We start from the raw sequence: 24,171 nt of genomic DNA on the forward strand, positions 1-24,171 counted from the left end.
ATGGCACCCGCAGGACACCTCTGCTCGGTGCTGCTGGTTGTGTGTCTACTGGGGCTTCATCACTCGTCAGGTTTCTGGATCGTCAACGTCGTCTTCCCGCCAAACGCCAAAGCCAGAAGACCAAGCAACAGCACTCCACCACTAATTATCGGTAAGCGTAGTTTAACGTTAATGGAACAATTCAGAATTTTGGACGTCATACTATTTTTAACTATTCAAAATCTCTCTTTAAGGTCTCAATAATGATTTGCTAACCTTGAGGCTCTGTGTCAACTTTAAATAGGCTACATTTGGTTCTGTACTTGGCCCACTGCATTTAATAGAACGTTATAGGCCTACCTAAATAACCTTTGTTTTGAATCAAATTACGACACAGTCAAAATTGCACAGCAAGTGGGCGAAACGAGGGGTTAACATCGGCCAAGTAGTTTATTTTTCTACTTTTGATGTCTAGGCTATCAGGGAGGTCTACACTGCAATCTCTAGACCTACCTTTGACCCTGTGTTTCAAAGTCTGAGTTAGAGCCACGACAGTGATTGAAATGGTCACTATTCCACCGATATTTTTCTGGGTCTTCCTACTTTTTATCCGTAAGATTGAGGTTTTAATGAAATAGTATGCTGTGCAGTATAGGCCTAGTTTTTGTTATAGGCCACAGCTTAAAAAGGCACAAGACAACAAATTTTGTTTTAAATGTAGCTTCACAATTACCCAAAGAGTGACACCTTCCAGTTTTGGTCTGATAATCTGGGGGAGGGACCAATACAACTTCTACACATGATGTTAAGGCCCTCTGTACTGTAGATAACATGTTTTTTTGTCCTTCTCTCTTCATGTGGCCTGGGACCAGTTTGACAAAGATAGGCTTTGACTAGTGTGGCTTAGATCAAACTTCTAAATGCATCTGTTGCACAAAGCTGTCTAATCAGCTATACATGCTGGGAAAATTCTGGGTTATTTTTTCAGATAAAAAACATGGCTGAAGCAGCTGTGTCTAACCATAGACATAGTGAAGAGAAATCTCTATTATGTCTAACCGCTCAGCTTCCTTCACTCCCTTCACACACAGCTGAAAATGTTTGCCTTCTGGAAGAATTCAACAGTTACAACATTTAACAGTAAACATGGCCAGAGTGTACCTGCGATTGTAAGTAAGACAGCACAAAGGTTTTACGTGCAAAAGTAATATACAGCAACATGTGGTAGTGTTGTTAACTACTGGCCTTTAAATTACTACAAAAAACATGTCACCCAATAGCATTTAGTCTGGGACGTCTAAAGGCAGTAAAATAATGTATTATTGTCCCTTGATTGTAATATGTTACAATAAAAACACATGCACCATCTGCACATCCTTCTTTATCTTCTACACATATTTTAGGTGTTATTACAGGTTTTGGGGCAAACTTGGTGTCTACTTAGTGAAAGATTAAACTGATTTGTTATTTAAGACCTTACGTTTTGTGTACATTGCCATTATTAGGAATCAGATTTGGGGGTTATGACTCTTTGTTTGCAGTCAAAAGGTCGTTGTCCAAACCAGGATCCACCCAATTTACTGCAGGGGAGTTAACAAATCAACAAATATCTGACAACCAGTTTCTCCTAATAAACATTTTAATATGCACTTTACTTGTTTTTATATCCATTATAATGTGACACATTGTGCAAGATATTTTGCAAAACAATTTTCAACACAAATAAAGGTTATGGGGTCATTGTGAATATTCAAAATCCTCATTCAGTTATGAAATGAAGGAGCATGGGCCAAAGTTAAGATTGTACATACTTACATTGTTACATATATTATTATGTATTTATATTTTAAAGCAACCTTTTCTACCCCTGAAAATCAGAAAAAGTTGCCCAGCAGCTTACTTGTATTTACCAAAGAGTGATTTTTGCCTCTAAACTTTTTAGATTGTTTCATTTCCTTACTTACTAGAGGCTCGAAATCGCATAATATTTATAAAAAAATAAATAAAAAACATTTTAGAGAAAGGTCCAAATTTTTTTTTGTTGTATTTATGTACAGTGCCTTGCGAAAATATTCGACCCCCTTGAACTTTTCAACCTTATGACACATTTCAGGCTTCAAACAAAGATATAAAATTTTTATTTTTTGTGAAGAATCACCAAGAAGTGGGACACAATTGTGAAGTGGAACAAAATCTATTGGATATTTTAAACTTTTTTAGAAAATAAAAAACTGAAAAGTGGTGCGTGCAAAATGATTGGGCCCCCTTGTGTTAATACTTTGTAGAGCCACCTTTTGCTGCGATTCCAGCTGCAAGTCGCTTGGGGTATGTCTCTATCAGTTTTAGACATCGAGAGACTGAAATTCTTGCCCATTCTTCCTTGCAAAACAGCTGGAGCTCAGTGAGGTTGGATGGAGAGTGTTTGTGAACAGCAGTTTCAGTTCTTTCCACAGATTCTCGACTGGATTCAGGTCTGGACTTTGACTTGGCCATTCTAACACCTGGATACGTTTATTTGGGAACCATTCCTTTGTAGATTTTGCTGTATGTTTGGGATCATTGTCTTGTTGGAAGATAAATCACCGTCCCAGTTTCAGGTCTTTTGCAGACTCCAACAGGTTTTCATCCAGAATGGTCCTGTATTTGGCTGCATCCATCTTCCCCTCCATTTGAACCATCTTCCCTGTCCCTGCTGAAGAAAAGCAGGCCCAAACCATGATGCTGTGCAGTGTACGACTGATTGTTGTCCTATGGACAGACTCTCCCACCTCAGCTGTAGTTCTCTGCAGTTCGTCCAGAGTGATCATGGGCCTCTTGGCTGCATCTCTGATCAGTCTTCTCCTGGTCTGAGCTGAAAGTTTACAGGGACGGCCAGGTCTTGGTAGATTTGCAGTGGTCTGATACTCCTTCCATTTCAAAATGATCGCTTGCACAGTGCTCCTTGGGATGTTTAAAGCTTGGGAAATCTTTTTGTATCCAAATCCGGCTTTAAACTTCTCCAACAGTATTACGGACCTGCCTGGTGTGTTCCTTGGTCTTCATGATGCTCTCTGCGCTTTCAACAGAACCCTGAGACTATCACAGAGCAGGTGCATTTATACAGAGACTTGATCACACGCAGGTGGATTCTATTTATCACCATCAGTCATTTAGGACAACATTGGATCATTCAGAGATCCTCGCTGAACTTCTGGAGTGAGTTTGCTGCACTGAAAGTAAAGGAGGCCGAATCATTTTCCACTTTTCAGTTTTTTATTTGCTAAAAAAGTTTAAAATATCCAATAGATTTTGTTCCACTTCACAATTGTGTCCCACTTGTTGGTGATTCTTCACAAAAAATAAAATTTTTATATCTTTATGTTTGAAGCCTGAAATGTGTCAAAAGGTTGAAAAGTTCAAGGGGGCCGAATACTTTCGCAAGGCACTGTAGCAGAACAATATCTTTTACTTCCTCCTATTCCATTAAACGTCTTGTGACATTCCTCTTGTGACCAGTGGAGGGGTTGCGACTCCCAGGTTGGGAAATACTGACCTACAGTATTCTTTCAGTGCCTACCTAGCAATGTGAGTCACTCATGTGATGTGTGTGTGTGTGTGTTTGTGTGTGTCCAGTGCCAGGGAACTTGGGAAACCGTCTGGAAGCTAAGATAGACAAGCCGACATTGGTCCACTGGATGTGCTACAAGAAAACTGAACATTGGTTCTCTCTGTGGATTGACCTCAACATGTTCATGCCTGTAGGTGTAGACTGCTGGATTGACAACATTAGGTAAAACTGACTGCCCTTTAATGCCTATCCTTTTCTGTATTATGCATCCCTTTTGAGCATCATAATTTTATTTATTTATTTAACCTTTATTTATCCAGGTAAACTGTTTGAGAACCAATTCTCATTTACAAACATGACCTGGCCAAGAGGCTTCATAAATAAATAGGAACATACTGTACAACTTTACATAGTCAAACGCATGACACATAGAACAAGCAACCGAATTAAAAGGAGATAAACATACTATACAACTTTACATAGTCAAACGCATGACACATAGAACAAGCAACTGAATTAAAAAAGACAGTCAACGAAAAAAGATGAAGAATAAGAGCTTAAATATGTGTGTATAAATATGATTCACGATTGTCAGCAGGAACAAGAGTCAGCAATGTAATTTTGGAGGTTTTGCTTAAAGGTGGAGATTGGCATCAGAGATGTAAGTTTCAGGGTATTTTGTAGTGTATTCCAGTCATGTACTTCTGCAAAGCGGAAGGCATTACGTCCAAAGGTAGTAGAAGTAGGAGGGGTACTAAATTTAATCAAATTACTCGATCTTGTGTGTTATGAACGGCATGAAGAAGAGATAACAAATAGGGAGGTGTCTTGCCCAGGATCGTCTTGTATATAACAATATAATGCATATGCATATAATGACAACACTGTCCCTATACCTCTGCTGCCCTAAACCTTCCTGTCACTATCAAACATTCTCTCATGTGACGATGGAAATATATATCTGAAAAAGCACAAAAATAATGTACAACTGTCTTGTCGGGTAGTGACTAATTCAGTCAGACAGGACAATTACACTGGGGGAAGCACAATATCTTTGTTCTTTTTCAGATATTATTATTGTTAGACTGACAGGAATGTCCATGTCCATTTTTTGTGCCCCAGACTTGTCTACAATAGAACGACTCGGCAATCATCCAACTCCCCAGGGGTGCAGGTGCGGGTGCCAGGATTTGGGCAGACATATCCCATTGAGTTTCTTGACCAAAACAGACTGGCTGGTGAGAAAAAAATGAGTCTGTACTGGTAGATTTGGAGTTTGGGATTTGTGGATTTTGTTATCTTGTCCATGAATTTCTGTGTTGGAATAGTACAGAAATGTCAAACGATTTCATAAAAAAGCCATGTACATGCACTTTGCAGCTCAGCTGCTTTGTACCAAGTAATGTTGATTTAGAAATCTGGTGTTGACTGAGTCTGCTGCTCGTTTTTTGCAGGTTATTTTCACACTATGGTGCAACATTTGGTCAACATGGGCTACACCCGAAATGAGACGGTCCGAGGAGCACCGTACGATTGGAGATTAGCTCCTAGTAAGTAGCAAAACTGCACATGCACCCTCAAATACACACTCACGCTGCACTCTTAAAGAGCTCTTTGTACAGTAGATCGAGCCTGTGTTGGCTTGGAAATTGTAGAAAAAGTACACCAGAAGTAAAAAAGGAGCCTGCAGGCCAACTCGGCTTGTTCTTTTTAAGTAATAATGTCCTGTGTAGTAAAAACATTAGATGATAAAACAAAAAACAAATGTGACTCATAAAGGCCCCTTTTATACAAAAACTAATTTAAAGCTCCACTAATACATCTTATTTATATTAAAGATGCAGTAATTGCTTTTGCCATTTAGTCAGTGAGACAAGCTTTATTTTAAAGTGCCCATGTTATTTTGTGTCTTGGTGCCTCCACTTGCTTACAAACCTGGAAAAAAACTATCCATACGGTTTTGAGTGAGAGAGAGGTTTCTGAATGTCCTCTGACTTCAGTCTCCGGGTGAGCTGTTCACAATCTGCACGGCTCTCTACGTCACTAGTCGAGACGAGGTGGCTAACCATAGCATGCAAGCTCGTTCTCAATGGCAATACACTACTACAACACACAATAATTCACCATAATCTACAAAAGAACTACCTCCGTGTCCCTGTTCTGCAGGTACTCCACAAGTGGCCCTTGTTTAGAAGAAGTCTCCCAGCTAATCCTGCCTTGTAGTGACCAAAGTTGGAGAAAGAGTTATCTAGCTGATGTGACCTTACCTAGCTACTGCGCACGTGCGACTTCCAACAAAGATAGTATAGAAGTGATTTGTCTCACTCTGTAGCTAAAACAAGTGAGATGTTTCACTCTGTAGCTAAAACAGAGACCTAAACACACAGGGTGAAAACAGGATCTGCAGCAATGTGCACCACAACAAAAATATGGTGTTTTTTCGAAAATGAAACCATGTAAACCTATTCTGATACAACCTCAATACAGTTATGAGCCTGAAAATGAGCATAATATGGGCGCTTTAAACACAACATTGACATACTGTATTATCACTGTATAAAGTTATCATGGCACCATGTTATTAAACAATTACTAATTACTAGTTGGTAACTAGTTGCTAATTTACACATCCAGCAAACACAGCAGCATTAGCATTCATTTGTAGTTGTGTTTCTGGCCTCCTAATAAATCTAAATCTAAAATTCACTATCTTTTGGCCTCCACAAGTCTATATCCTTGAAGTTCCATCTGGTCTGGCAAAACGAGATTAGGCCTGCAGTAACTCATGAGGAAAATGTATGACTCTTTTTAGAATCTAAATGCTCCACTCTGTTCCAAAGCTAGCTTTTGTCTGTCTCTCTTTTGGTGCTGGAAAGGTAATGAACAGTGAAACAGCTGCCTATTGTGACTTAAAATAAGGTAGATGAGAGTGGTAAGACCGAGCTAAAACAGTAAAGCTGTGGGCTGTAAAACCAAAACAATAAGTGGCCAGAGCTCTCACATTACAAATAGTGACATGATGCATTAGCAATATAGAAATATTGATTAGTGCTAGACTGGGAAAACCCCGCCCACTCTGCCGGCAATTTGATTTTGCCTTGCAGCTCGGTCTGGAAACCTGCACGTTTAATTCTCCTGCTTCAGTTCACAATCCAATCCCAAACTGGTTTATCTATCATTTGAGCTAATGCCCGTTGGTCACGCCTCTTGTGCAGAGAAAATACAGAGCAGACTCCCCAGACCAACGCTCAATCTCAAATCTATTGAGCTTGGCTTGGTCTGGTGATTGCCAGACTAGGTCTAGACTGCAGCTAGACCAGTCTTGTACCCACACTCTTTTACTATGAAGCCACACTGCTGTAACACGTGCAGAATGTGGCTTGGCATTGTCTTGCTGAAATTAGCAGGGATGTCCCTGAAAAAGACGTTGCTTGGATGGCAGCATATGTTGACCAAAACCTGTTTGCACCTTTTAGCATTAATGGTGTCTTTACAGGTGTGCAAGTTACTCATGCCATGGCCACTAATACCCCTCATACAATCACAGATGCTGGCTTTTGAAGTTTGCACTGATAACAATCTGGGTGGTCTTTTTCCTTTTTGGCCTGGAGAACATGACGTCCATGAGTTCCAAAAACAATTTGAAATGGGGGTGTTGGGCTGTAGATGATAAAAATCCCTAAATTCCTTGCAATTGTATGTTGTTCTTTAACTGTTGGACTATTTGTTCACGCAGCTGTTTGCCTGTGGAATGTTCCAAACAGGTGTTTTTTGAGCATTCCTGAACTTTCACAGTCTTCTGTCGGTTTGTACACACACTTACATGCACTTATCAATGTTCTTGCTCCCACAGATGAGAATGCACAGTATTTCAGAGAGCTGCAGGACCTGGTTGAGGAGATGTATGACAAGCACCAGCAGCCTGTTTACCTGCTGGGACACAGCATGGGCTGCCACTATGTCCTCTACTTTCTCAACCACCAACCTCAGGCCTGGAAGGACAAGTACATCAGGGGCTTCATTTCCCTGGCAGCTCCATGGGGGGGTGCTGTTAAACCACTTAGAGTCCTGGCGTCAGGTAATGGCAAAGTATTTATGGTGGAATACAGTACAAGAAGGGGCTACTAAATGGATCTGCACCTGGACAACTTTTTTGTTGTATAGACATTGTCTATACAAAAAAAAGTTGTCTTATACATCTTTTATATTTTATGTTATTTTTATTACTTATGAGGATCAAAACATTTTTTAGTAGTAGTTTATTTTAACATGTAAAATATTAAAATAAAGAATATATATACACTACCGTTCAAAAGTTTGGGGTCACCCAAACAATTTTGTGTTTTCCTGAAAAGTCACACTTATTCACCACCATACGTTGTGAAATGAATAGAAAATAGAGTCAAGACATTGACAAGGTTAGAAATAATGATTTGTATTTGAAATAAGATTTTTTTTTACATCAAACTTTGCTTTCGTCAAAGAATTCTCCGTTTGCAGCAATTACAGCATTGCAGACCTTTGGCATTCTAGCTGTTAATTTGTTGAGGTAATCTGGAGAAATTGCACCCCACGCTTCCAGAAGCAGCTCCCACAAGTTGGATTGGTTGGATGGGCACTTCTTGCGTACCATACGGTCAAGCTGCTCCCACAACAGCTCAATGGGCTTCAGATCTGGTGACTGCGCTGGCCACTCCATTACAGATAGAATACCAGCTGCCTGCTTCTGCTCTAAATAGTTCTTATACAATTTGGAGGTGTGTTTAGGGTCATTGTCCTGTTGTAGGATGAAATTGGCTCCAATCAAGCGCTGTCCACTGGGTATGGCATGGCGTTGCAAAATGGAGTGATAGCTTTCCTTCTTCAGAATCCCTTTTACCCTGTACAAATCTCCCACCTTACCAGCACCAAAGCAACCCCAGACCATCATATTACCTCCACCATGCTTAACAGATGGCGTCAGGCATTCTTCCAGCATCTTTTCATTTGTTCTGCGTCTCACAAACGTTCTTCTTTGTGATCCAAACACCTCAAACTTGGATTCATCCGTCCACAACTCTTTTTTCCAGTCTTCCTCTGTCCAATGTCTGTGTTCTTTTGCCCATCTTAATCTTTTTCTTTTATTGGCCAGTCTCAGATATGGCTTTTTCTTTGCCACTCTGCCCTGAAGCCCAGAATCCCGCAGCCGCCTCTTCACTGTAGATGTTGACACTGGTGTTTTGCGGGTACTATTTAATGAAGATGCCAGTTGGGGACCTGCGTCTGTTTCTCAAACTAGAGACTCTAATGTACTTATCTTCTTGCTCAGTTGTGCAACGCGGCCTCCCACTTCTTTTTCTACTCTGGTTAGAGCCTGTTTGTGCTGTCCTCTGAAGGGAGTAGTACACACCGTTGTAGGAAATCTTCAATTTCTTAGCAATGTCTCGCATGGAATAGCCTTCATTTCTAAGAATAGACTGTCGAGTTTCAGATGAAAGTTCTCTTTTTCTGGCCACAAATGTGATGCTCCAGAAACTCAATCTGCTCAAAGGAAGGTCAGTTTTGTAGCTTCTGTAACGACCTAAACTGTTTTCAGATGTGTGAACATGATTGCACAAGGGTTTTCTAATCATCAATTTGCCTTCTGAGCCAATGAGCAAACACATTGTACCATTAGAACACTGGAGTGATAGTTGCTGGAAATGGGCCTCTATACACCTATGTAGATATTGCACCAAAAACCAGACATTTGCAGCTAGAATAGTCATTTACCACATTAGCAATGTATAGAGTGTATTTCTTCAAAGTTAAGACAAGTTTAAAGTTTTCTTCTTTGAAAAGTACAGTGCTTTTCCTTCAAAAATAAGGACATTTCAATGTGACCCCAAACTTTTGAACGGTAGTGTATATACATTCATTCATGTATACATATGATTAATGATAATTAAGGCCATATACTTCTCAGCACAAAATGATCAAAAGTAATTGAAACAAAAAATTCCCATGTTCAAAAAGGAGTAGGAAGAAGTTCATAAACAACTTATCAGGCCCTACCTCCTTTCTCTACTTGTATCTTTTAGTAAATACAAAATCTTATGCTTCACTTATTTACACATCATAGAAACAGATGCATACATACATACCTACACATATTTACTGTTTTTGTTTCTTTTCTTCCCTTTCTTCTTCTTCTTTCTTTACCATCTATCTATAACAGATTAAATAATAACACATCCAATAATAGACTTAGTATATAGATGCCAAGGAACCACAAGGGCAGAGAAAACTTTGAAACAACCACCTGATTTGATTTGAATAAACCATGACCCTGCAAACCTGTACGTTCCTTTTGATAATATGATTATTGCAGATCAACTATGGGTACAGTCATTTATTCATACAAGCAAAACTATTTTTTCCATTTTCTTATTCATACACTGGCAACAATACAGCAGCAACCAATAACATAAAATTGTGATTATTTGGCAGATTCTAAATACATTAATGGCGAGGCACAGTAGCAAATAGCAAGACTTATGTTAAAAGACTAAAGAGCAAACCAGGAGTCAAAGGGGTTCCTTCGAAACTACCTCTATTACAGTATAAATATATGTGACCAAAAACTGGTCCCCATGTCCTATCAAACACACCTATACATATACCCTCCCTGCAATCGTGAATCTAAGCTTCTCCAGATAATCCTGTACATTCTTGCTTTAGGTAACAATGACGGCATCCCGATGATTTCCAATATCAAAATCCGCGAGGAGCAGAGGATGACAACAACTAATCCCTGGATGCTACCGTCTGATATAGCCTGGCCAAAGGACCACGTGTTCATCTCCACACCAACCTTTAACTACACCAACCAGGACTACCAGCGCTTCTTCTCAGACATCAATTTTGAAGATGGCTGGTAACTAACAGCTTTAACGTTGTTCCACAGCCTTCCCATTACCCACCTCAATTTTGTATGCACTATATTCCTGATTATTTAAGTGACTAAAATGCTTTTGAAATTTTAATGATTTGCAGAACAGTGACTATCTAAGCCATTGCACAATGCATCATACTGTACTCTGAAAACCACACCCACGGGAGAGGAAAACAATCAGTATCAGAATATGCAACCAAGGGTTGAAACGCTAACAAAATGCCTGTAGCTAGAAAAAAACCCCATTAAATTAAAGCATTTCAAGGGATTATTTTAGCAACCTTATCTACCAGAGAGGACAAGTAAGCTGTTAGGAAGATAATGAAAGGTATGTGTTACCAAGCTAAGGTACTTTTGATACTGCACATTCCGCTATAACACAAGTTGCACACCGTCAAAATGATTTAGCTTAACTAACATAACTATTGTAAATCTAAAAATGACATATGTAATGACAAATGTCTTACGTATTGTTAGGCATACTGAGTGTCATGATCTCATTCTTCCTGCTGATGCCTCATTCTTATTGCTTGTATCCACTTTTGACTTTCTAAAAGCTCATTATTTTTTCTGGTTTAGCAGCTTATAAATATTTATGGGTTCTTTACCCTGTTGTTAGTGACCCTCAGGACGTGCCTGGTCCTAAGTGGCCACTGCAGCCAATTTTGTACAGTGGCCTCTTGGGCAACTTGAACTGCAAACAAAGTCGGTTATGACTCTTTACATTCAGAATTTTTAATCCATGGACCTTTTACATAAAAAAAACCTTCCCTTTAGACAAGAAAAGCAATTTAAAAACCTCTGATGTCACTAAAACGTAAAGTCTATGGACCGAGTGGGAACTCGCGGGCGAGGCCCGTGGAAGAGACACTACTATTACAGTATTACTATATTAATTACATTTAGAGGGAGTAAATCCAGATGCTTAGAATTTTTTTGGATGTACAGGTATATGTGCCAAGCAAGCAACTCAATTGAACTGAGTTGCCATTTTGGGAGCCGGAATCCAAAAGTGAATCCAAAATATCCCAGATACGGGTGCCGCTATTTTGCAATTTTGGAGCTAGAGTCAGCACAGTAGTGATTAGGCAGTGGTGCATATCAAAGTCCCTCCCATACACCCACCTGACCAAACTTGAAAATCACACCTGTTAATTATCTTTTTTATAGCATCAAATAACTAATAAAAGCCAAATGTATCAGAAAAATTAGTGTGGTAGGAACTACCTAAAATGACAAAAAAGAAAATCTGGGAAAAATGTATTTGACGTGTTCTTTTTAGTTTGGCCCATGTCCCTTCTGCTAACATGGAAGGGCAGGATTTATGACCTATACTTTAGCCAGCCAACAGGGGGCGATCTAATTTCCAGCAGGGGTCGACTTCACTGGTTGCAAAAAGAAGTATGTTTCTCAAGTGTATGGGAAAATTACTTGATTTATTACCTCAGTAAACAAAGTCTCCTTCAGTACAACATGATGTTCATTTTCTAAATCATGGTCCCATTTATCTTATAATACACAATAACGCAGGGAATGCTTTAGGGGCATGGCTACACACCAACCTGTCAATCAGGACAGAGGCTAAGCAATGCATATCCATGTACATTAAAATAGCCGTGAACTTGTTTTGGGGTGTTGTCCGTGTTTTTATCTTAAACTTTGACCCTCTTACTTTGTGTTTTCAACTTAATTGGGACATTTTGGTCGCCTAAAAAATGCCTTATTCAGCGTTGCTAACCAAGCTAGCTAGCTATCGCTAGTGTTAGCTGATTACTTAAGGGAATGTTTGCTGTTTTTCTGTACTGCTGTACATGCAAATAAATAGGGGCAGTACCCAGAGGTCTTTGTTAACCACCAGGCAAAATTCCTGCTGGATGAGATACTTCAGAAGGGTTGAAAAAGTGCAACTCTTTAGCGTTTGGCTTAGCACAGCGCCACTGCAACATTGGCCGTGACATCTTCCCCATCTCCAAACTCTTGTCAAAAATGATTATTAGCACATTAGCATCTGGTCAATTATGTAAATTAACTGCTTTGGAAACAGTGTACAGTCTCTGCATTACATGTCCCTCCACAATAATACACAGCATACAGGACAGTTTTTCATTGTGGTAGCATCTGTCTAGATACATTATTGTGAGGGATAGCAGTTAATGATAACAAACTTTAAAACCCCCATGTGTAGAACTGTCATGTTTAGAGCAAATTTAAAACTAACATATGCAGTAGGGGCTTTAAACTTGCAATAACAGATTTTTTTGTGGCTCCAGAGGGGCCTGTGTGAAGTCTGATAAATTGTCTCTTGTCACACAGTCAAATGAATCGAGTTGAGTCGCAGCCACCAAGTTTTGACAAGGAAGAAGAATACATGAAATAAAAAAAGTCAATTTCTCGGGCTCTGCTGCATCAATATGGATGCTTTTCTTTTTCGAACTGTCCCTGGTGGTGCAGCAATGTTATAGCAATGCTAAAGCGGCAGAGTACTTTTTTAAGGTGGCTATAAAGTCCCACAGAGCTGAAGGGAGAGCTACAGAGTCAGGTGATAATTTTCTGAGGGTCACTTCCAACGACCCCTAACGGTGGGGTTCCACACAGCCAAACACCTAGCGAGTTTTGGTCAGCGAAATTTAGCCACAGGGGCGTGGCCGCGACGACAACACGCAAGACCGCAAAACAACACCAGCTGCTAGGCAGCTAACAGAGAGGATTGAAGCTATGGGCCGTAAAAATGCACAGCAGTCGGTAAAATGTTAAATCCTCTGGTAACCTCGCTATGTAGCCTAGCTACCTTGCTATGCTTACAATGAAATGCAATGTCCAAACATGCTAGCGGTTGACTTTTTGGCTGGGGGAATAATTTTGAGAGTATAAACTAACCCTAACCCCATCTACAGTAGTGTATTTGCCCTGTTCACGTTTGTGTGATATATAAAACAATCTGTGTTGATACTAGCGTCAATGTTCACCAATAAAAACATGTAATCAAACAAATGCACAAGTAGCCTAGCTGTATGGCTAGGCTTTACAATTAAATCCAATGTCCAAACATGCTAGCGATTGGCCTGTTGGCTAGCTGAAAAGTTTGAGTGTTTAAACTGACATATACAGTGGTCTATTTAGTGGTGTATGTGCCCTGACCAAGTTTCTGTTTCATATAAATCACAATTAGTGTTGATACAAGTACCAGTGTTTGTGTAGAAACATTTTAATCACATAAAAATTTTCATGATACAGCTCTGATAACCTCCTTGGTCAGACTTTTTTTTGTAACGCCCGCCTTCAAACACAAACACGCAGACCTGATTGGTTCTCAAGTGGTACTCGTTTGAATAGAGCTCACCAGGCCCGCCTACAATGGGTTTCCAGTAGTAAAAATACAATGCAATTTCTCCATTGAGTATAAGCCATAATATCCTTACCATCAACAGTAGACTTAAAACCACCTATGACATGACTAAGCAATTGTATAAGTTCATATAGATGGCAAACGTTTATGGGGCACCAACTTTGTTTTGAGATAAATGTCTTTTATTTGCGATGTCTTGGATAAGTACTTCATTACCTACAATCCTGAACACAATCCTGAAAATCCCACGGTGATACCTCTGATTGGTGGAACTTCTTCTAGTGAGGAGGGGGAAATGATATGTTGTATGTTTATGAGTCACGCCGTAGCTGGTTAGCCTAAGGCATGGTCTAAAACTCTTTATAGACAGATTTTTCCAGACAACAATGGGAAAAAAATGGGGTATTTACTTCTGGAACCCAAGGTCTCTCGGAGGAGGGGCGGGACTGTTGAGCTCCATAAGATTAAACTTCCGTCAACTTTGTTTCGCTTGCCTCTGCGATTCATCTCGCCCAATCAGGGCGAATTTCATCTCCATTCAACCTCAATGAGAGCAAATTGAAATTTTGTTGTGTCGAACCCTACTGTTACACAAGTAGTCATGTGATTCATTATTAATATAAAACTATTGTCCTTGTACCACTCTATTTCACAACCCCCCTCTCCTTGTTGGTTGCAGGCACATGTGGGAGGACACCAAGAACCTTACTGGCGATCTCAACCCACCAGGTGTTGAGGTGTGGTGTATGTATGGCGTGGGGCTTCCAACTCCGGTGACATACATTTACGACGAGGAGTTTCCCAACGTGGACCCGGTGGACTTTGTTTACGCCGATGGGGACGACACAGTGGATAGCTTTAGCATGAGTCTTTGCAAACGTTGGGCGGGGCAGCAGGAGAAGCCGGTCCATGTTACAGAGTTCCGAGGGCTGGCCCACCTAAACATAGTGTTTCATGAAAAGGTGCTCAACCAAATCCAAAATATCCTGGAGGGGAACTCGGATATGCCCAAAGAGGTTGACGTCCGATCTGTAGCTTAATAGAAGGCAACAGCATTGAAGAGTTTAAAAAACTAAAACACATGGAATGCTGGATTTTTTTTTTTTACATAGTTGACTTTTGAGTCTAGGTCCAACATATTAGCACCCCCTCTTAGCCCACGAAACGGTTCTAAACAGATCTGGACTAGCAACCAATCTTACCTTGACACCCAAGCCCATAACCATGACCCCTTATCTGGATCAAAGTGTGATGACTTGCAGTATTTGCAGTTTGACCCTGATCTGTCTAGTTTTATTCCAATGCGTTTAGTTTGTTGAGTCTTCCTTATATTTGATGGTGATCATGATGAGACTTGATACACATAAGACATGGTACTTATAATAATCACGTACTTGTAATAATGTTACAAACACAGTAATGGAGATTTCTTATTTTTATTTGACCATGGTTCATTTATTGTTGTATGTGTAGTTTTCTCAGTCCATTCAGACAACTTCAAATCCTGTTACAGCTTTAAGAAAAAATGCACAATCCTGCTTTGTTTACTTTTAATGGATGCTGAATTAATTATCACAAAGTGCACATACACACAAACTACCATTGTGTCATATTCTTTGGGTAGGTAGTGTGATTGTAATGAATAGCTCATAGTAACCTATTTTTTTCATTGTCTATGATATCACTGTAATATTTCTATTAGGATTTATATATATTTTTTAGATATAATTTGTTTAGAAAAAATATAAGATCACTTTTCTCCTCAGGCTAATTTACAAGCATAGTAAACTAGTGAACTGAATGTATACTGTTCTGTAAAAATGCCAAATGTATTTTAATCTTTCCCATTTTAAAAGCATTTCATTTCACAAAAGTCATGCGTGTCAAATGATTACCGGTAGTTTAGATCCGGTGCAAATGGTCAACTGTCTATTATCTCCATAGTTTATCTCTCTTTGCGTCGTTTGAGTACATCTGCGGTCGATTACTTTTGACTTGATTGCTGAAGTTGCATTGACGTTAGAGGGCTCTATCTACACCTCGTGATCGTCACCTCCTTGTCCACTGCTCATCAACAACTGGTAAACATGAGCAGAAGGCTTTAACAGCAAACCAGAAAGACTTCGCTGCAGACGTACACACACACACCGGGGAGGCGACCATGACCGCTCGGCTATGAAACATCGGGAGCCATGGCGGCTTGGCACCGGATAACCGCCCTCTCTTTGCTGCTCCAAGTCGGCTTGTTGTTGTTGCTGTTGTCGGCTGGGAGCAGCGGGAAACCGCTGGAGAAATGTCTCGACGGCAAGCCTTGTTCGCCCCCGAGACCCCCCGTGGTCCTCAGTAAGTGTTTTCCTCGGTGTTTTACAGTGTTCAAAAAACTGTTGCTGAATAATTAGGGAAGGTATTGTCAGCCTGCTCATCAACAGCGAGCTACGGTGGGCAATATTCAAGATAGGCCAAACTCGCTTTAAAATGAAACGAAAATATATCTCCTTGCATGCCGCAAACGGTAGCTAAAGCTTTAAGTATATCTAAACAATTTTCAGATTACTATTTGGCAGTTCGGCTTGTGAATATTCATAAACCTTTCGCATACCTAACGTTAGTTTACATTTCAACTTTTGTAAATGTTTGGCCTGTCGGTCATTTCTCTCCACCATTACTCGTAGAGAGCCGCGTTTACCTGTAGCTATGTCGAATTTTAGTTAAAAAAATGCAATTTTGAGTACAATGTTGCTGTATCGGAACTCGTTTACGTCAATTACAAAAATGTATTTGGTCAACGTTTGTTGAGGATTTAGCTAAATAAAGTCGCGGAAGCCAAACTGCTTTCACAATATTGTGAAAGCAGTTGTCACGGAAAGGAACTCGGGTAAAGAATAAAGTGCACTCATTTAGACATGTAGCTTGGCCTATTAGCGAGATAAAGAAACATTTAAACCATTTTATCTGCAGACATCTTGCAAATTGTCCTTCTGTCCAAACAGAGCTGTGGGTGGCTTGTTTTTTTTAATCAGAGCTGTAACGTACCGTGATCATATGACTGAGTTGGAACGGAATAGAGCTCAACGGTCCCGCCCCTCCTGCGAGAGGTTCCTCAAGTAAATTTCCTATTTATTTCTCCCATTGACGTCTGGAAAAATCAGAATATAAAGAGTTTTAGACCATGCCTTAGGCTAATCAGCAATCACGTGACTCATAAACATACAACATATCATTTCGAGTGAAAAAACAAACAGAAATTCCAAAAAAAGTCAAAGGTACAAGACAGTAAATATTTTCATTATCTAACAAAGTATAGCTCTATAGCCTATAGTCATATTCTGCGCTACAGCCAAAAAAGTTCCAAGGATACTATGCTACGTTAACACATGGCTGGCTATTTTCATAAACGGACATTTCAATCTCTCCGTTTTCAAAAATAACTTTCTGCACAGCTGTCAGTTTTCAGAAAAGTGTTCGGTTACACGTGCTGACGGTACCGATCTGTGCTGCCTGCACGATCCGTCATGCGCACCCGCAAGATGTTAATCCGGTTTCGAGGATTTACAACACTGCACAATCTGTTCCACGCTCGTAGTTGTAGCGGTCTGCCGTTGGTTCAGCTAACAGCTACTTCTGCGTTATTTTAGACTGAATCAAGCTGAAGGCCGGAGGTTAGCCGAATTAGCTGTTACCTAAACTAACGTTAGCTTAGGCTGTCAATACCTGAGTTGAGTGCAAATGTGAGTTGCGCATGTTCGGATTTAGATGGTTTACGGCGTAATGTGTCATACCCGATGTGAGTTGAGTGCATATCCGAGTTGTGCATGTTCAGATTTAAACGGTTAACGGCATAACGTGTAATGTTGAAATTTGAGAAATCTATACAATTTTAAACTTTTATCATTACAAACAATAACAGAGGATGGAAATCATTACAAAAACGTTTTAGCTATCTGTGATTGTTTGATTGCCAACGTTAGCTCAAAACGCCATTCAACTGACAGCCTTTGTTGTCTTTGATTGCTAACTTGTAGCCAGCGGTGAACAAACTTTTGTTAAGTAGGTCCATTTTTAGTGTATTGACATTAGAGAAGTCTCTCGTTAGCATCTTGCAGGCCACTTGTCGCAAAGTAACCCATGCGTAACTCAAATCTGCTGTAAACTCACATCGGGGAGTGACAGAGGCTAATGGCAGAACGCTAAAACTTATAGACCGTATAAGAAACAACTACGACCAGAAGCGTGGAAAAGATCGTGCAGTGCTGTAAATCCTCGTTAAACAGGATTATCATCTGCAAATGCACGAACTTCTTGCGCATTATTGATCGTGCGGGCAGCACAGATCGGGTACCGACATGTATACATATGCCGTCAAGAGATGCCAAACCTGTTGGCAACAACAGCAACGAATCACTTCCTCTCTCTTCTCTTCCTCACTTCCTCAGCTGCACAAACCTCCGTTTGTCTTAGTTTACATGCAAAAGAAGATTTCCAAAATGTCCCCTCTGGCCGGGGTTTTTAGAAAGACTCGTTTTCTGCAAACACTCTTCTTCTACGACATTATTGGGTTCAGAGTACGGCTACACGATATGAAGAAAATATCTAATTGCGATTATTTTCACTGATATTGCAATATGATTCAAAATATTTGAAGGAATGTTGCTTTTTGTATCATTATTCTTATTTCCATTGAAAAATATTAAATAAAAAAACCAAATAGTTTATGGTGTGTTTTCTTTTTTTCTTTATTTGCGAGGATTGGTACCAAAGAGAGTTTTTTTTTTTTGTCTTTATCCTGGTAGGATGCAAATTGTAGGCTGGGATGTCTGGAGCAGCACAATACTTAATTCAGAATGGTGTGACACATATTTTTGCCTAACAAATAAGGCTCTGCCATTTGGATATTGCAATAGTCCATATGTTGCGATTTTGATGACATTGCAATTAATTGTGCAGCCCTAGTTCAAAAGAACCATATCTGTGTTTGACCAAGTTCCAATGTCTGTGATAAGAGTCTGCGGAGCTGCTTGACCCACACTGAACTCTTGCTGTTTCATCGTGCTTGAGGTTAAACACCAGTGTGCTGTGTATGTGCTATCTGTGTCTCCAAATAAAAACAGAATTATGGTTAAAGATAAAATATGTAACTTTTCTGCGTCAAAATGTCTGAAAACAACTAGACACGTTTTTTATGTATGTGTGTGTGTATATATATATATATATATATATATATATATATTTCTTTTATTTTTTTATATATATATTTTTTTATAATAATTGTGTATATACATTATCCCAAATGTTTCCAACAATGTTCAAACCCAGAGAAATGTGTCATATTAATCAAGGACACGGCCTGTGTCATTTGGTCGCCATCTTATTTCAATGGCATATCCTCTTTGCATGCGTCAAGCATTGAGTGGATTTTAATGAAGAGGCCCCCAGCAACAGAAAATGTATATATTGTATGTTTAATCATAGGGCTGCTGTTACCAACCAAGTCCCTGCAGATTGAATAACATAGTATAAGACAATGGATTGGTGTTATAACACACACACACACACACACACACACACACACACACACACACACACACACACACACACCAATGTGGCATTAGAAAAATGTTTCCTTTCTTTCCATCTTACTTTAGCCAGATACTACTGACTGTCATGTGATTAATATCATTGATAGTAGGTGCAAATTGCCAATAGAACAATCCTTTGAGTGACTATTGACACTCAAATGCATTTCTACAAACAACCAGTAGAATATTCCAGTTATAGATGCAGGCCTGTGTGGCTTCTGGGATTTTGTGCTACAATGGCAGTAAGGCAACCACAAGGGCCTATTCAATTATGTACCAATAGCTGCAAGAGGCCATTTAGTCCCGCGGTTATTCCAAACTCAATGTCAGAGAATAAAATCTGATACCAGGATTCTAGTGAGCAATTTTCTTACTGCCCAGTTGGCTTTTTACATTTTTTGCAAGAGTGCCTTGGACCTTTTTTTCCTCTTCTGAACTTTTGTTTTCCCCTTCCAAAGACACTTTCATGTTTTGTTTGAACTTCTGAGCACTCCAGATTTTTTTCTTCTTGAATTACCAATGACTGACAAGAAGGAGTCCTATATCCATTACAAACATGTGTGGAAGCAGGGTAGACATTAAATAATCATTCACAGCAAGGTTGCCTTATGTGTATAACACATTTCAACAACAAGGCGAACATTGAAGAGCATTGTGTTACTGCCATTAGACTTCATTATACTGTAGTATATCCACATTAACAATACTCTTTTGGAAAATCTTGTGGTGACGATGTTGGTGATTTGTGACTGATTGGTAATGTGACTCTTTGCAGTTCCGGGGGATCTGGGAAACCAGTTGGAGGCGAAGCTGGATAAACCCAGTGTGGTCCATTACATCTGCTATAAGAAGACCGACTCCTTCTTCACTCTGTGGCTCAACCTAGAGCTGCTGGTCCCTGTAGCCATAGACTGTTGGATCGACAACATAAGGTATGACCTCTATTCACGGCAGACTCCTGCACGGCATCTGGCAGGTACCCAATGGGTAGTCTCGCATTGCCAGGCCCTCCTTCACAGCGCTGCGGACCAGGTTCTGGCTAGTCCACACAGCAGTTTGGGATGGGAGAAAACATGCTCTTGTTTATTGGCATTTCTTTAATCCAATCATGATGGGTGGCGCTAAGCACCGGGCGGAGCCACGGTGTCGCTGTAAAACAGCCTCTGGAAGGAACTTGTTTTGGTGGATGTACGTTCAAAAGTTGTTTTAGTCATGCAAGAGAAAAGTCAGATGTGACGGATAGTCTAGCTAGCTGTCTGGTTTTACCCTGCAGAGATCTGAGGAGCAGTTAACCATAGTCCTCAGAAATCCACTGGAGAGAAAAATTCCAACACAATAAAAGAGGAAGGTAACAGACATCTGGCTAAAAAAAGACATCCAGAGGAATTTCCTGCGGCACGATATTGAGAAACACGTAATCACAATAATTTTGGTCAATATTGAAATGACTACTATTTTGCACAATTACTCATTGACTTTTGGAAAGATGTTGCTTGTATTGAATTTACAAAACGGTGAAACAGTTAAACAAATCAACTGTGAAATTTCCCTTAATACTTATCCCCTTGGACTTTTTGAATTCCCCTTAAAATAATGAATGGAGGAAATATATTCAAATGTTGGCTGAGTGAGTTTAGCGCTCGGGAGGGCGAAAGTGCGCACATCATTCAAAACACAAGACAAAATAGGAGTTTACTTTCTCAATTACATATTTTTGACCTGTAACACGTCAAAAATATAAGCAGATTTGCAAAACTGGACCCGTGCAGGACTCTGGAACACAACCAGACATGAAGTAGGCTACTGATTGTCAGTGATCCATTTATCCATCACACCAAAGGCACAAGATGTTCTCTTGTAAAAGGTTTGTTGATGTCCTGGGAAATCTGGCATTCTTTTCAGCTTACATTGCTATTTTATTTTGTGTGAAGAAATCATGAACTTTTATTATCGATAATTAACTTTTATTATTGATGTATATTTTGTTCGGTGGTAAGGGTGACGAAATTGGTTGAAATATTTTGTCTTTGCTGTTTTTGTAGAAAACTCTTGATTTTCTGTAAAAACATGTTGTGGTGCAAATTCCAAAAGTGCATGTTCCTTCCTTGAGTTGCTGTCAATACGATCAGACAGTGAGTACATGGGATCAATGACCCGGTTGGCTTTGCATAAGTAATTATCTGCTTACATAGGAAAAACTAACCTTCGGACCCTCCATTTATCGACAAACGTATGGAAGGAAGGAAACATAACATTCTTTCATAAACTGCAGTTAAAGAATTGATTTGCTAATTTGATTTGAGACTTACGTTATCTTGACTAACAACATGCTCTCATTGTAAAATGAAGTCAACATGAGTAGATAAAAGGCACCTACTCATGTTGACTTGAACACGTCATAAGTAGATAACTTGTAGAACTAGCTCATCATATGATTGCAGTCATGTGACTGGCTGGCATGGCATTGAGCCTATAAACAGCAATTTTGTTTGGGATACACAATAGTTAATTAGAGCTCAGGAACCACCTTAAACTTGAGGAAGTATAAAACCAAACTAGATTGTATTTCAGCAAAGGGACTTGAGTAATCAATGTGATTTTTAATAATCAACCTATTATTTATAAACAGTCTCCAATTTGTTTCAAGCCAAGTGTATACTTAACTACTTAAAATATAAGTAAATTTAATATATTGTAATGTGTCTAAAGGGTTAGTCCTAAAAGGAGAGGGTCATGATCCAGCTAACTGATGTTCACAAGGGGCACTTTTGCAAGTTTGGATGGAAAGCTAGCTTATGTAACTGACTGGGCAGGAGGACTCAGTTTTTGTGGTTGATTGTCATGGGGCATCGGTCAGAAGGCATGATTGAGCCACAGAGAAGTTCAGTCCATTTAACAGAAGTTTTATTTCCAAAAAGGGAATGAAGAAAATTATGCTCATGATCCGCTCTGATCAGACAAAAACATAACAAAAACACAGGGGTGGGAGAATCTAGGAAGAAACAAATATAAACTAGATAATATTATAGACAATATTCTCACGTGTGCATCATAAAGTAACTAGATAAATAAAGCTGTCATGTAAATATCAGACATGTTACTGAGAAATAAAGTGCAAAGTAAAACTCATCTTAACTGCTGCCACCCCATGTGAAGAAGTGCAGTCTTTAAATAAGGAGTGACCAGGTGAACTCAATCAGGGAATTTGGGTGGAAGCAAAAGCCAATCAGTGGTGAAGACAGGGGAGGAAAGGAAGTGAGGTATGTGTGGAAAGCAAGTGTCAAAGTAAGGTAGGAATAGGTCTCTTTCGTACACTAACCACGTCCACAAGTGACATGTACAGGGTAAATGCTCAAACAGTAGAGCAAGTAGACGAGTCATTAAAGGCAGTGTTAATGTTGAAAAGCGGGCAAAACTTGAAAGTAGCATCTCCTTGGGGCTCCGTCTTACCAACACACAGACGTGCACGAGCACCGCTTCAGATCCGAGAGGGGAAAGGAGTGCAATTTCACTCCTCTAAACTTTTTTGAAAGTTACTAAGTAACCATGGCAGTGGCAACTTTTGGTGAATTTTCACCTCCATTTGGCAGCAGACTTGCAGTAACTCTGGTGGTGACAATGCAAAATAGCATGTCGTCCTACCAGGTTGGCCGGGGGTTTAAGGGTGTGGCCTCTCCGGAAATCAATAACCACTTTCTAGGTCTTGCCCACATTCAGGAGGTTGTTATCCCTGCACCAAGTGGCCAGTTGGCAGACCTCCTTCCTGTAGTAGGTGGCATCATTGTTGGAAATGAGAGCCTCCACGGTTGTGTCGTCCCCAAACTTCACCACGTGGTTGCTGCTGAAGGATGCAGTGCAGTTGTGGTTGTCTATCCAAAGTTTGCTAACAAAATTTACATGTTACGTTGTTTTATAATAACCAAGTTTGCTTCTGTTTGGCAAACCCAGACATCTTCTCTCACATCTGCATGGAAGTTTTAGAGCGGAAGTTGTTGTCACACATAACTAACAAGGCGGTGGGACGATGTTGATTTGAAATGGGAAGTGTTTCTGTTGTCGCGTGCCAGTAGGATGTATTTGTGAGTGTGACAGTTGTGTGGTTCACCACAGATGCAGAACTGACACTGATCAAATTCTCCTTGTGTTAACTTGTGCAGGCTGATCTACAACAGGACCACACACAGCACCTCGTCCCCGCCGGGTGTGGACGTTCGTGTCCCGGGTTTTGGAAAGACATTTCCACTGGAGTATCTGGACCCAAGCAAACACAGTGTTGGTGAGTTAAAGGCCCAAAACCAAACAGTTCTTTAAAGAAGTGAGAACTGGGGAAAAATGTCATCACTCGCAAAGGTCTAAATGAGTCCACACAAAGCTGGAAAAACAAGAATCTGATTCTAACTTTTGCTTATGTGTTGGAATGAGACTGAAATGTATGATGCTTTTTTTCTTTTCTTGTTTGTCTGTCTCCTAGGCATGTATTTCTTTACCATAGTGCAGATGCTGGTAGAGTGGGGCTACACCCGTGATGTTGATGTGAGAGGAGCTCCCTATGATTGGAGGAAAGCCCCCAGTAAGCAACCACGCACTGACATTCATCCCCTTAGCTGCTATCCTAACCCACGACTGATGAGACCCCACCTGTAAAACCCCAAACGCACTTCTTCATTCTCACGGTTTTCACAAGTCTCCTAAGATGATGTCACAACTGCAATCGCATAGCTGCACTTCACAAGGACAGTACATAAAGCATATTAGATATATAGATATATTGGAATGTACACCACCGGTTGTGTCACTTATATTATTATAG

At 40.0% G+C, this 24,171-nt stretch overlaps 2 protein-coding genes and 1 long non-coding RNA gene across 4 annotated transcripts in view; 2 read left to right on the top strand and 1 right to left on the bottom strand.

Annotated features, from left to right (window-relative positions):
- Nucleotides 1-14,883, top strand: LOC116691154 (phosphatidylcholine-sterol acyltransferase). The gene is made up of 7 exons (XM_032518530.1): nucleotides 1-151; nucleotides 3,592-3,748; nucleotides 4,649-4,764; nucleotides 4,981-5,076; nucleotides 7,380-7,604; nucleotides 10,226-10,421; nucleotides 14,465-14,883. The coding sequence occupies exons 1-7, from the start codon at nucleotides 1-3 to the stop codon at nucleotides 14,823-14,825; spliced, it is 1,302 nt and encodes a 433-aa protein (XP_032374421.1). The 3' UTR covers nucleotides 14,826-14,883.
- LOC116691164 (uncharacterized) overlaps nucleotides 1-24,171 on the bottom strand; it is a 631,246-nt gene that overhangs the window by 470,718 nt on the left and 136,357 nt on the right. The window lies entirely within an intron of this gene.
- Nucleotides 9,163-24,171, top strand: part of LOC116691155 (group XV phospholipase A2) — a 22,524-nt gene continuing 7,515 nt past the window's right edge. The window contains exons 1-5 of one of the 2 annotated variants that reach the window (XM_032518531.1): nucleotides 9,163-9,172; nucleotides 14,910-16,128; nucleotides 20,137-20,293; nucleotides 23,519-23,637; nucleotides 23,833-23,931. In XM_032518531.1, the coding sequence (XP_032374422.1) occupies nucleotides 15,978-16,128; nucleotides 20,137-20,293; nucleotides 23,519-23,637; nucleotides 23,833-23,931 (526 nt within the window). In that variant the 5' untranslated portion in view covers nucleotides 9,163-9,172; nucleotides 14,910-15,977. Of the gene's footprint in view, nucleotides 9,173-14,909; nucleotides 16,129-20,136; nucleotides 20,294-23,518; nucleotides 23,638-23,832; nucleotides 23,932-24,171 lie in introns of those variants that run through there. The other variant, XM_032518532.1, reaches the window with a different exon arrangement.

Source organism: Etheostoma spectabile, chromosome 6 (assembly GCF_008692095.1).
Source record: "Etheostoma spectabile isolate EspeVRDwgs_2016 chromosome 6, UIUC_Espe_1.0, whole genome shotgun sequence".
In the NCBI taxonomy this organism is placed as follows: domain Eukaryota; kingdom Metazoa; phylum Chordata; class Actinopteri; order Perciformes; family Percidae; genus Etheostoma; species Etheostoma spectabile.

Excerpts from the sequence above, each read along its gene's own strand:
- LOC116691154 (XM_032518530.1), top strand. The coding sequence starts at position 1 with ATGGCACCCGCAGGACACCTCTGCTCGGTGCTGCTGGTTGTGTGTCTA. Across the intron at positions 4,765-4,980 it reads TGACCAAAACAGACTGGCTG|GTTATTTTCACACTATGGTG; the intron begins GTGAGAAAAAAA and ends CGTTTTTTGCAG. Across the intron at positions 7,605-10,225 it reads ACTTAGAGTCCTGGCGTCAG|GTAACAATGACGGCATCCCG; the intron begins GTAATGGCAAAG and ends TTCTTGCTTTAG.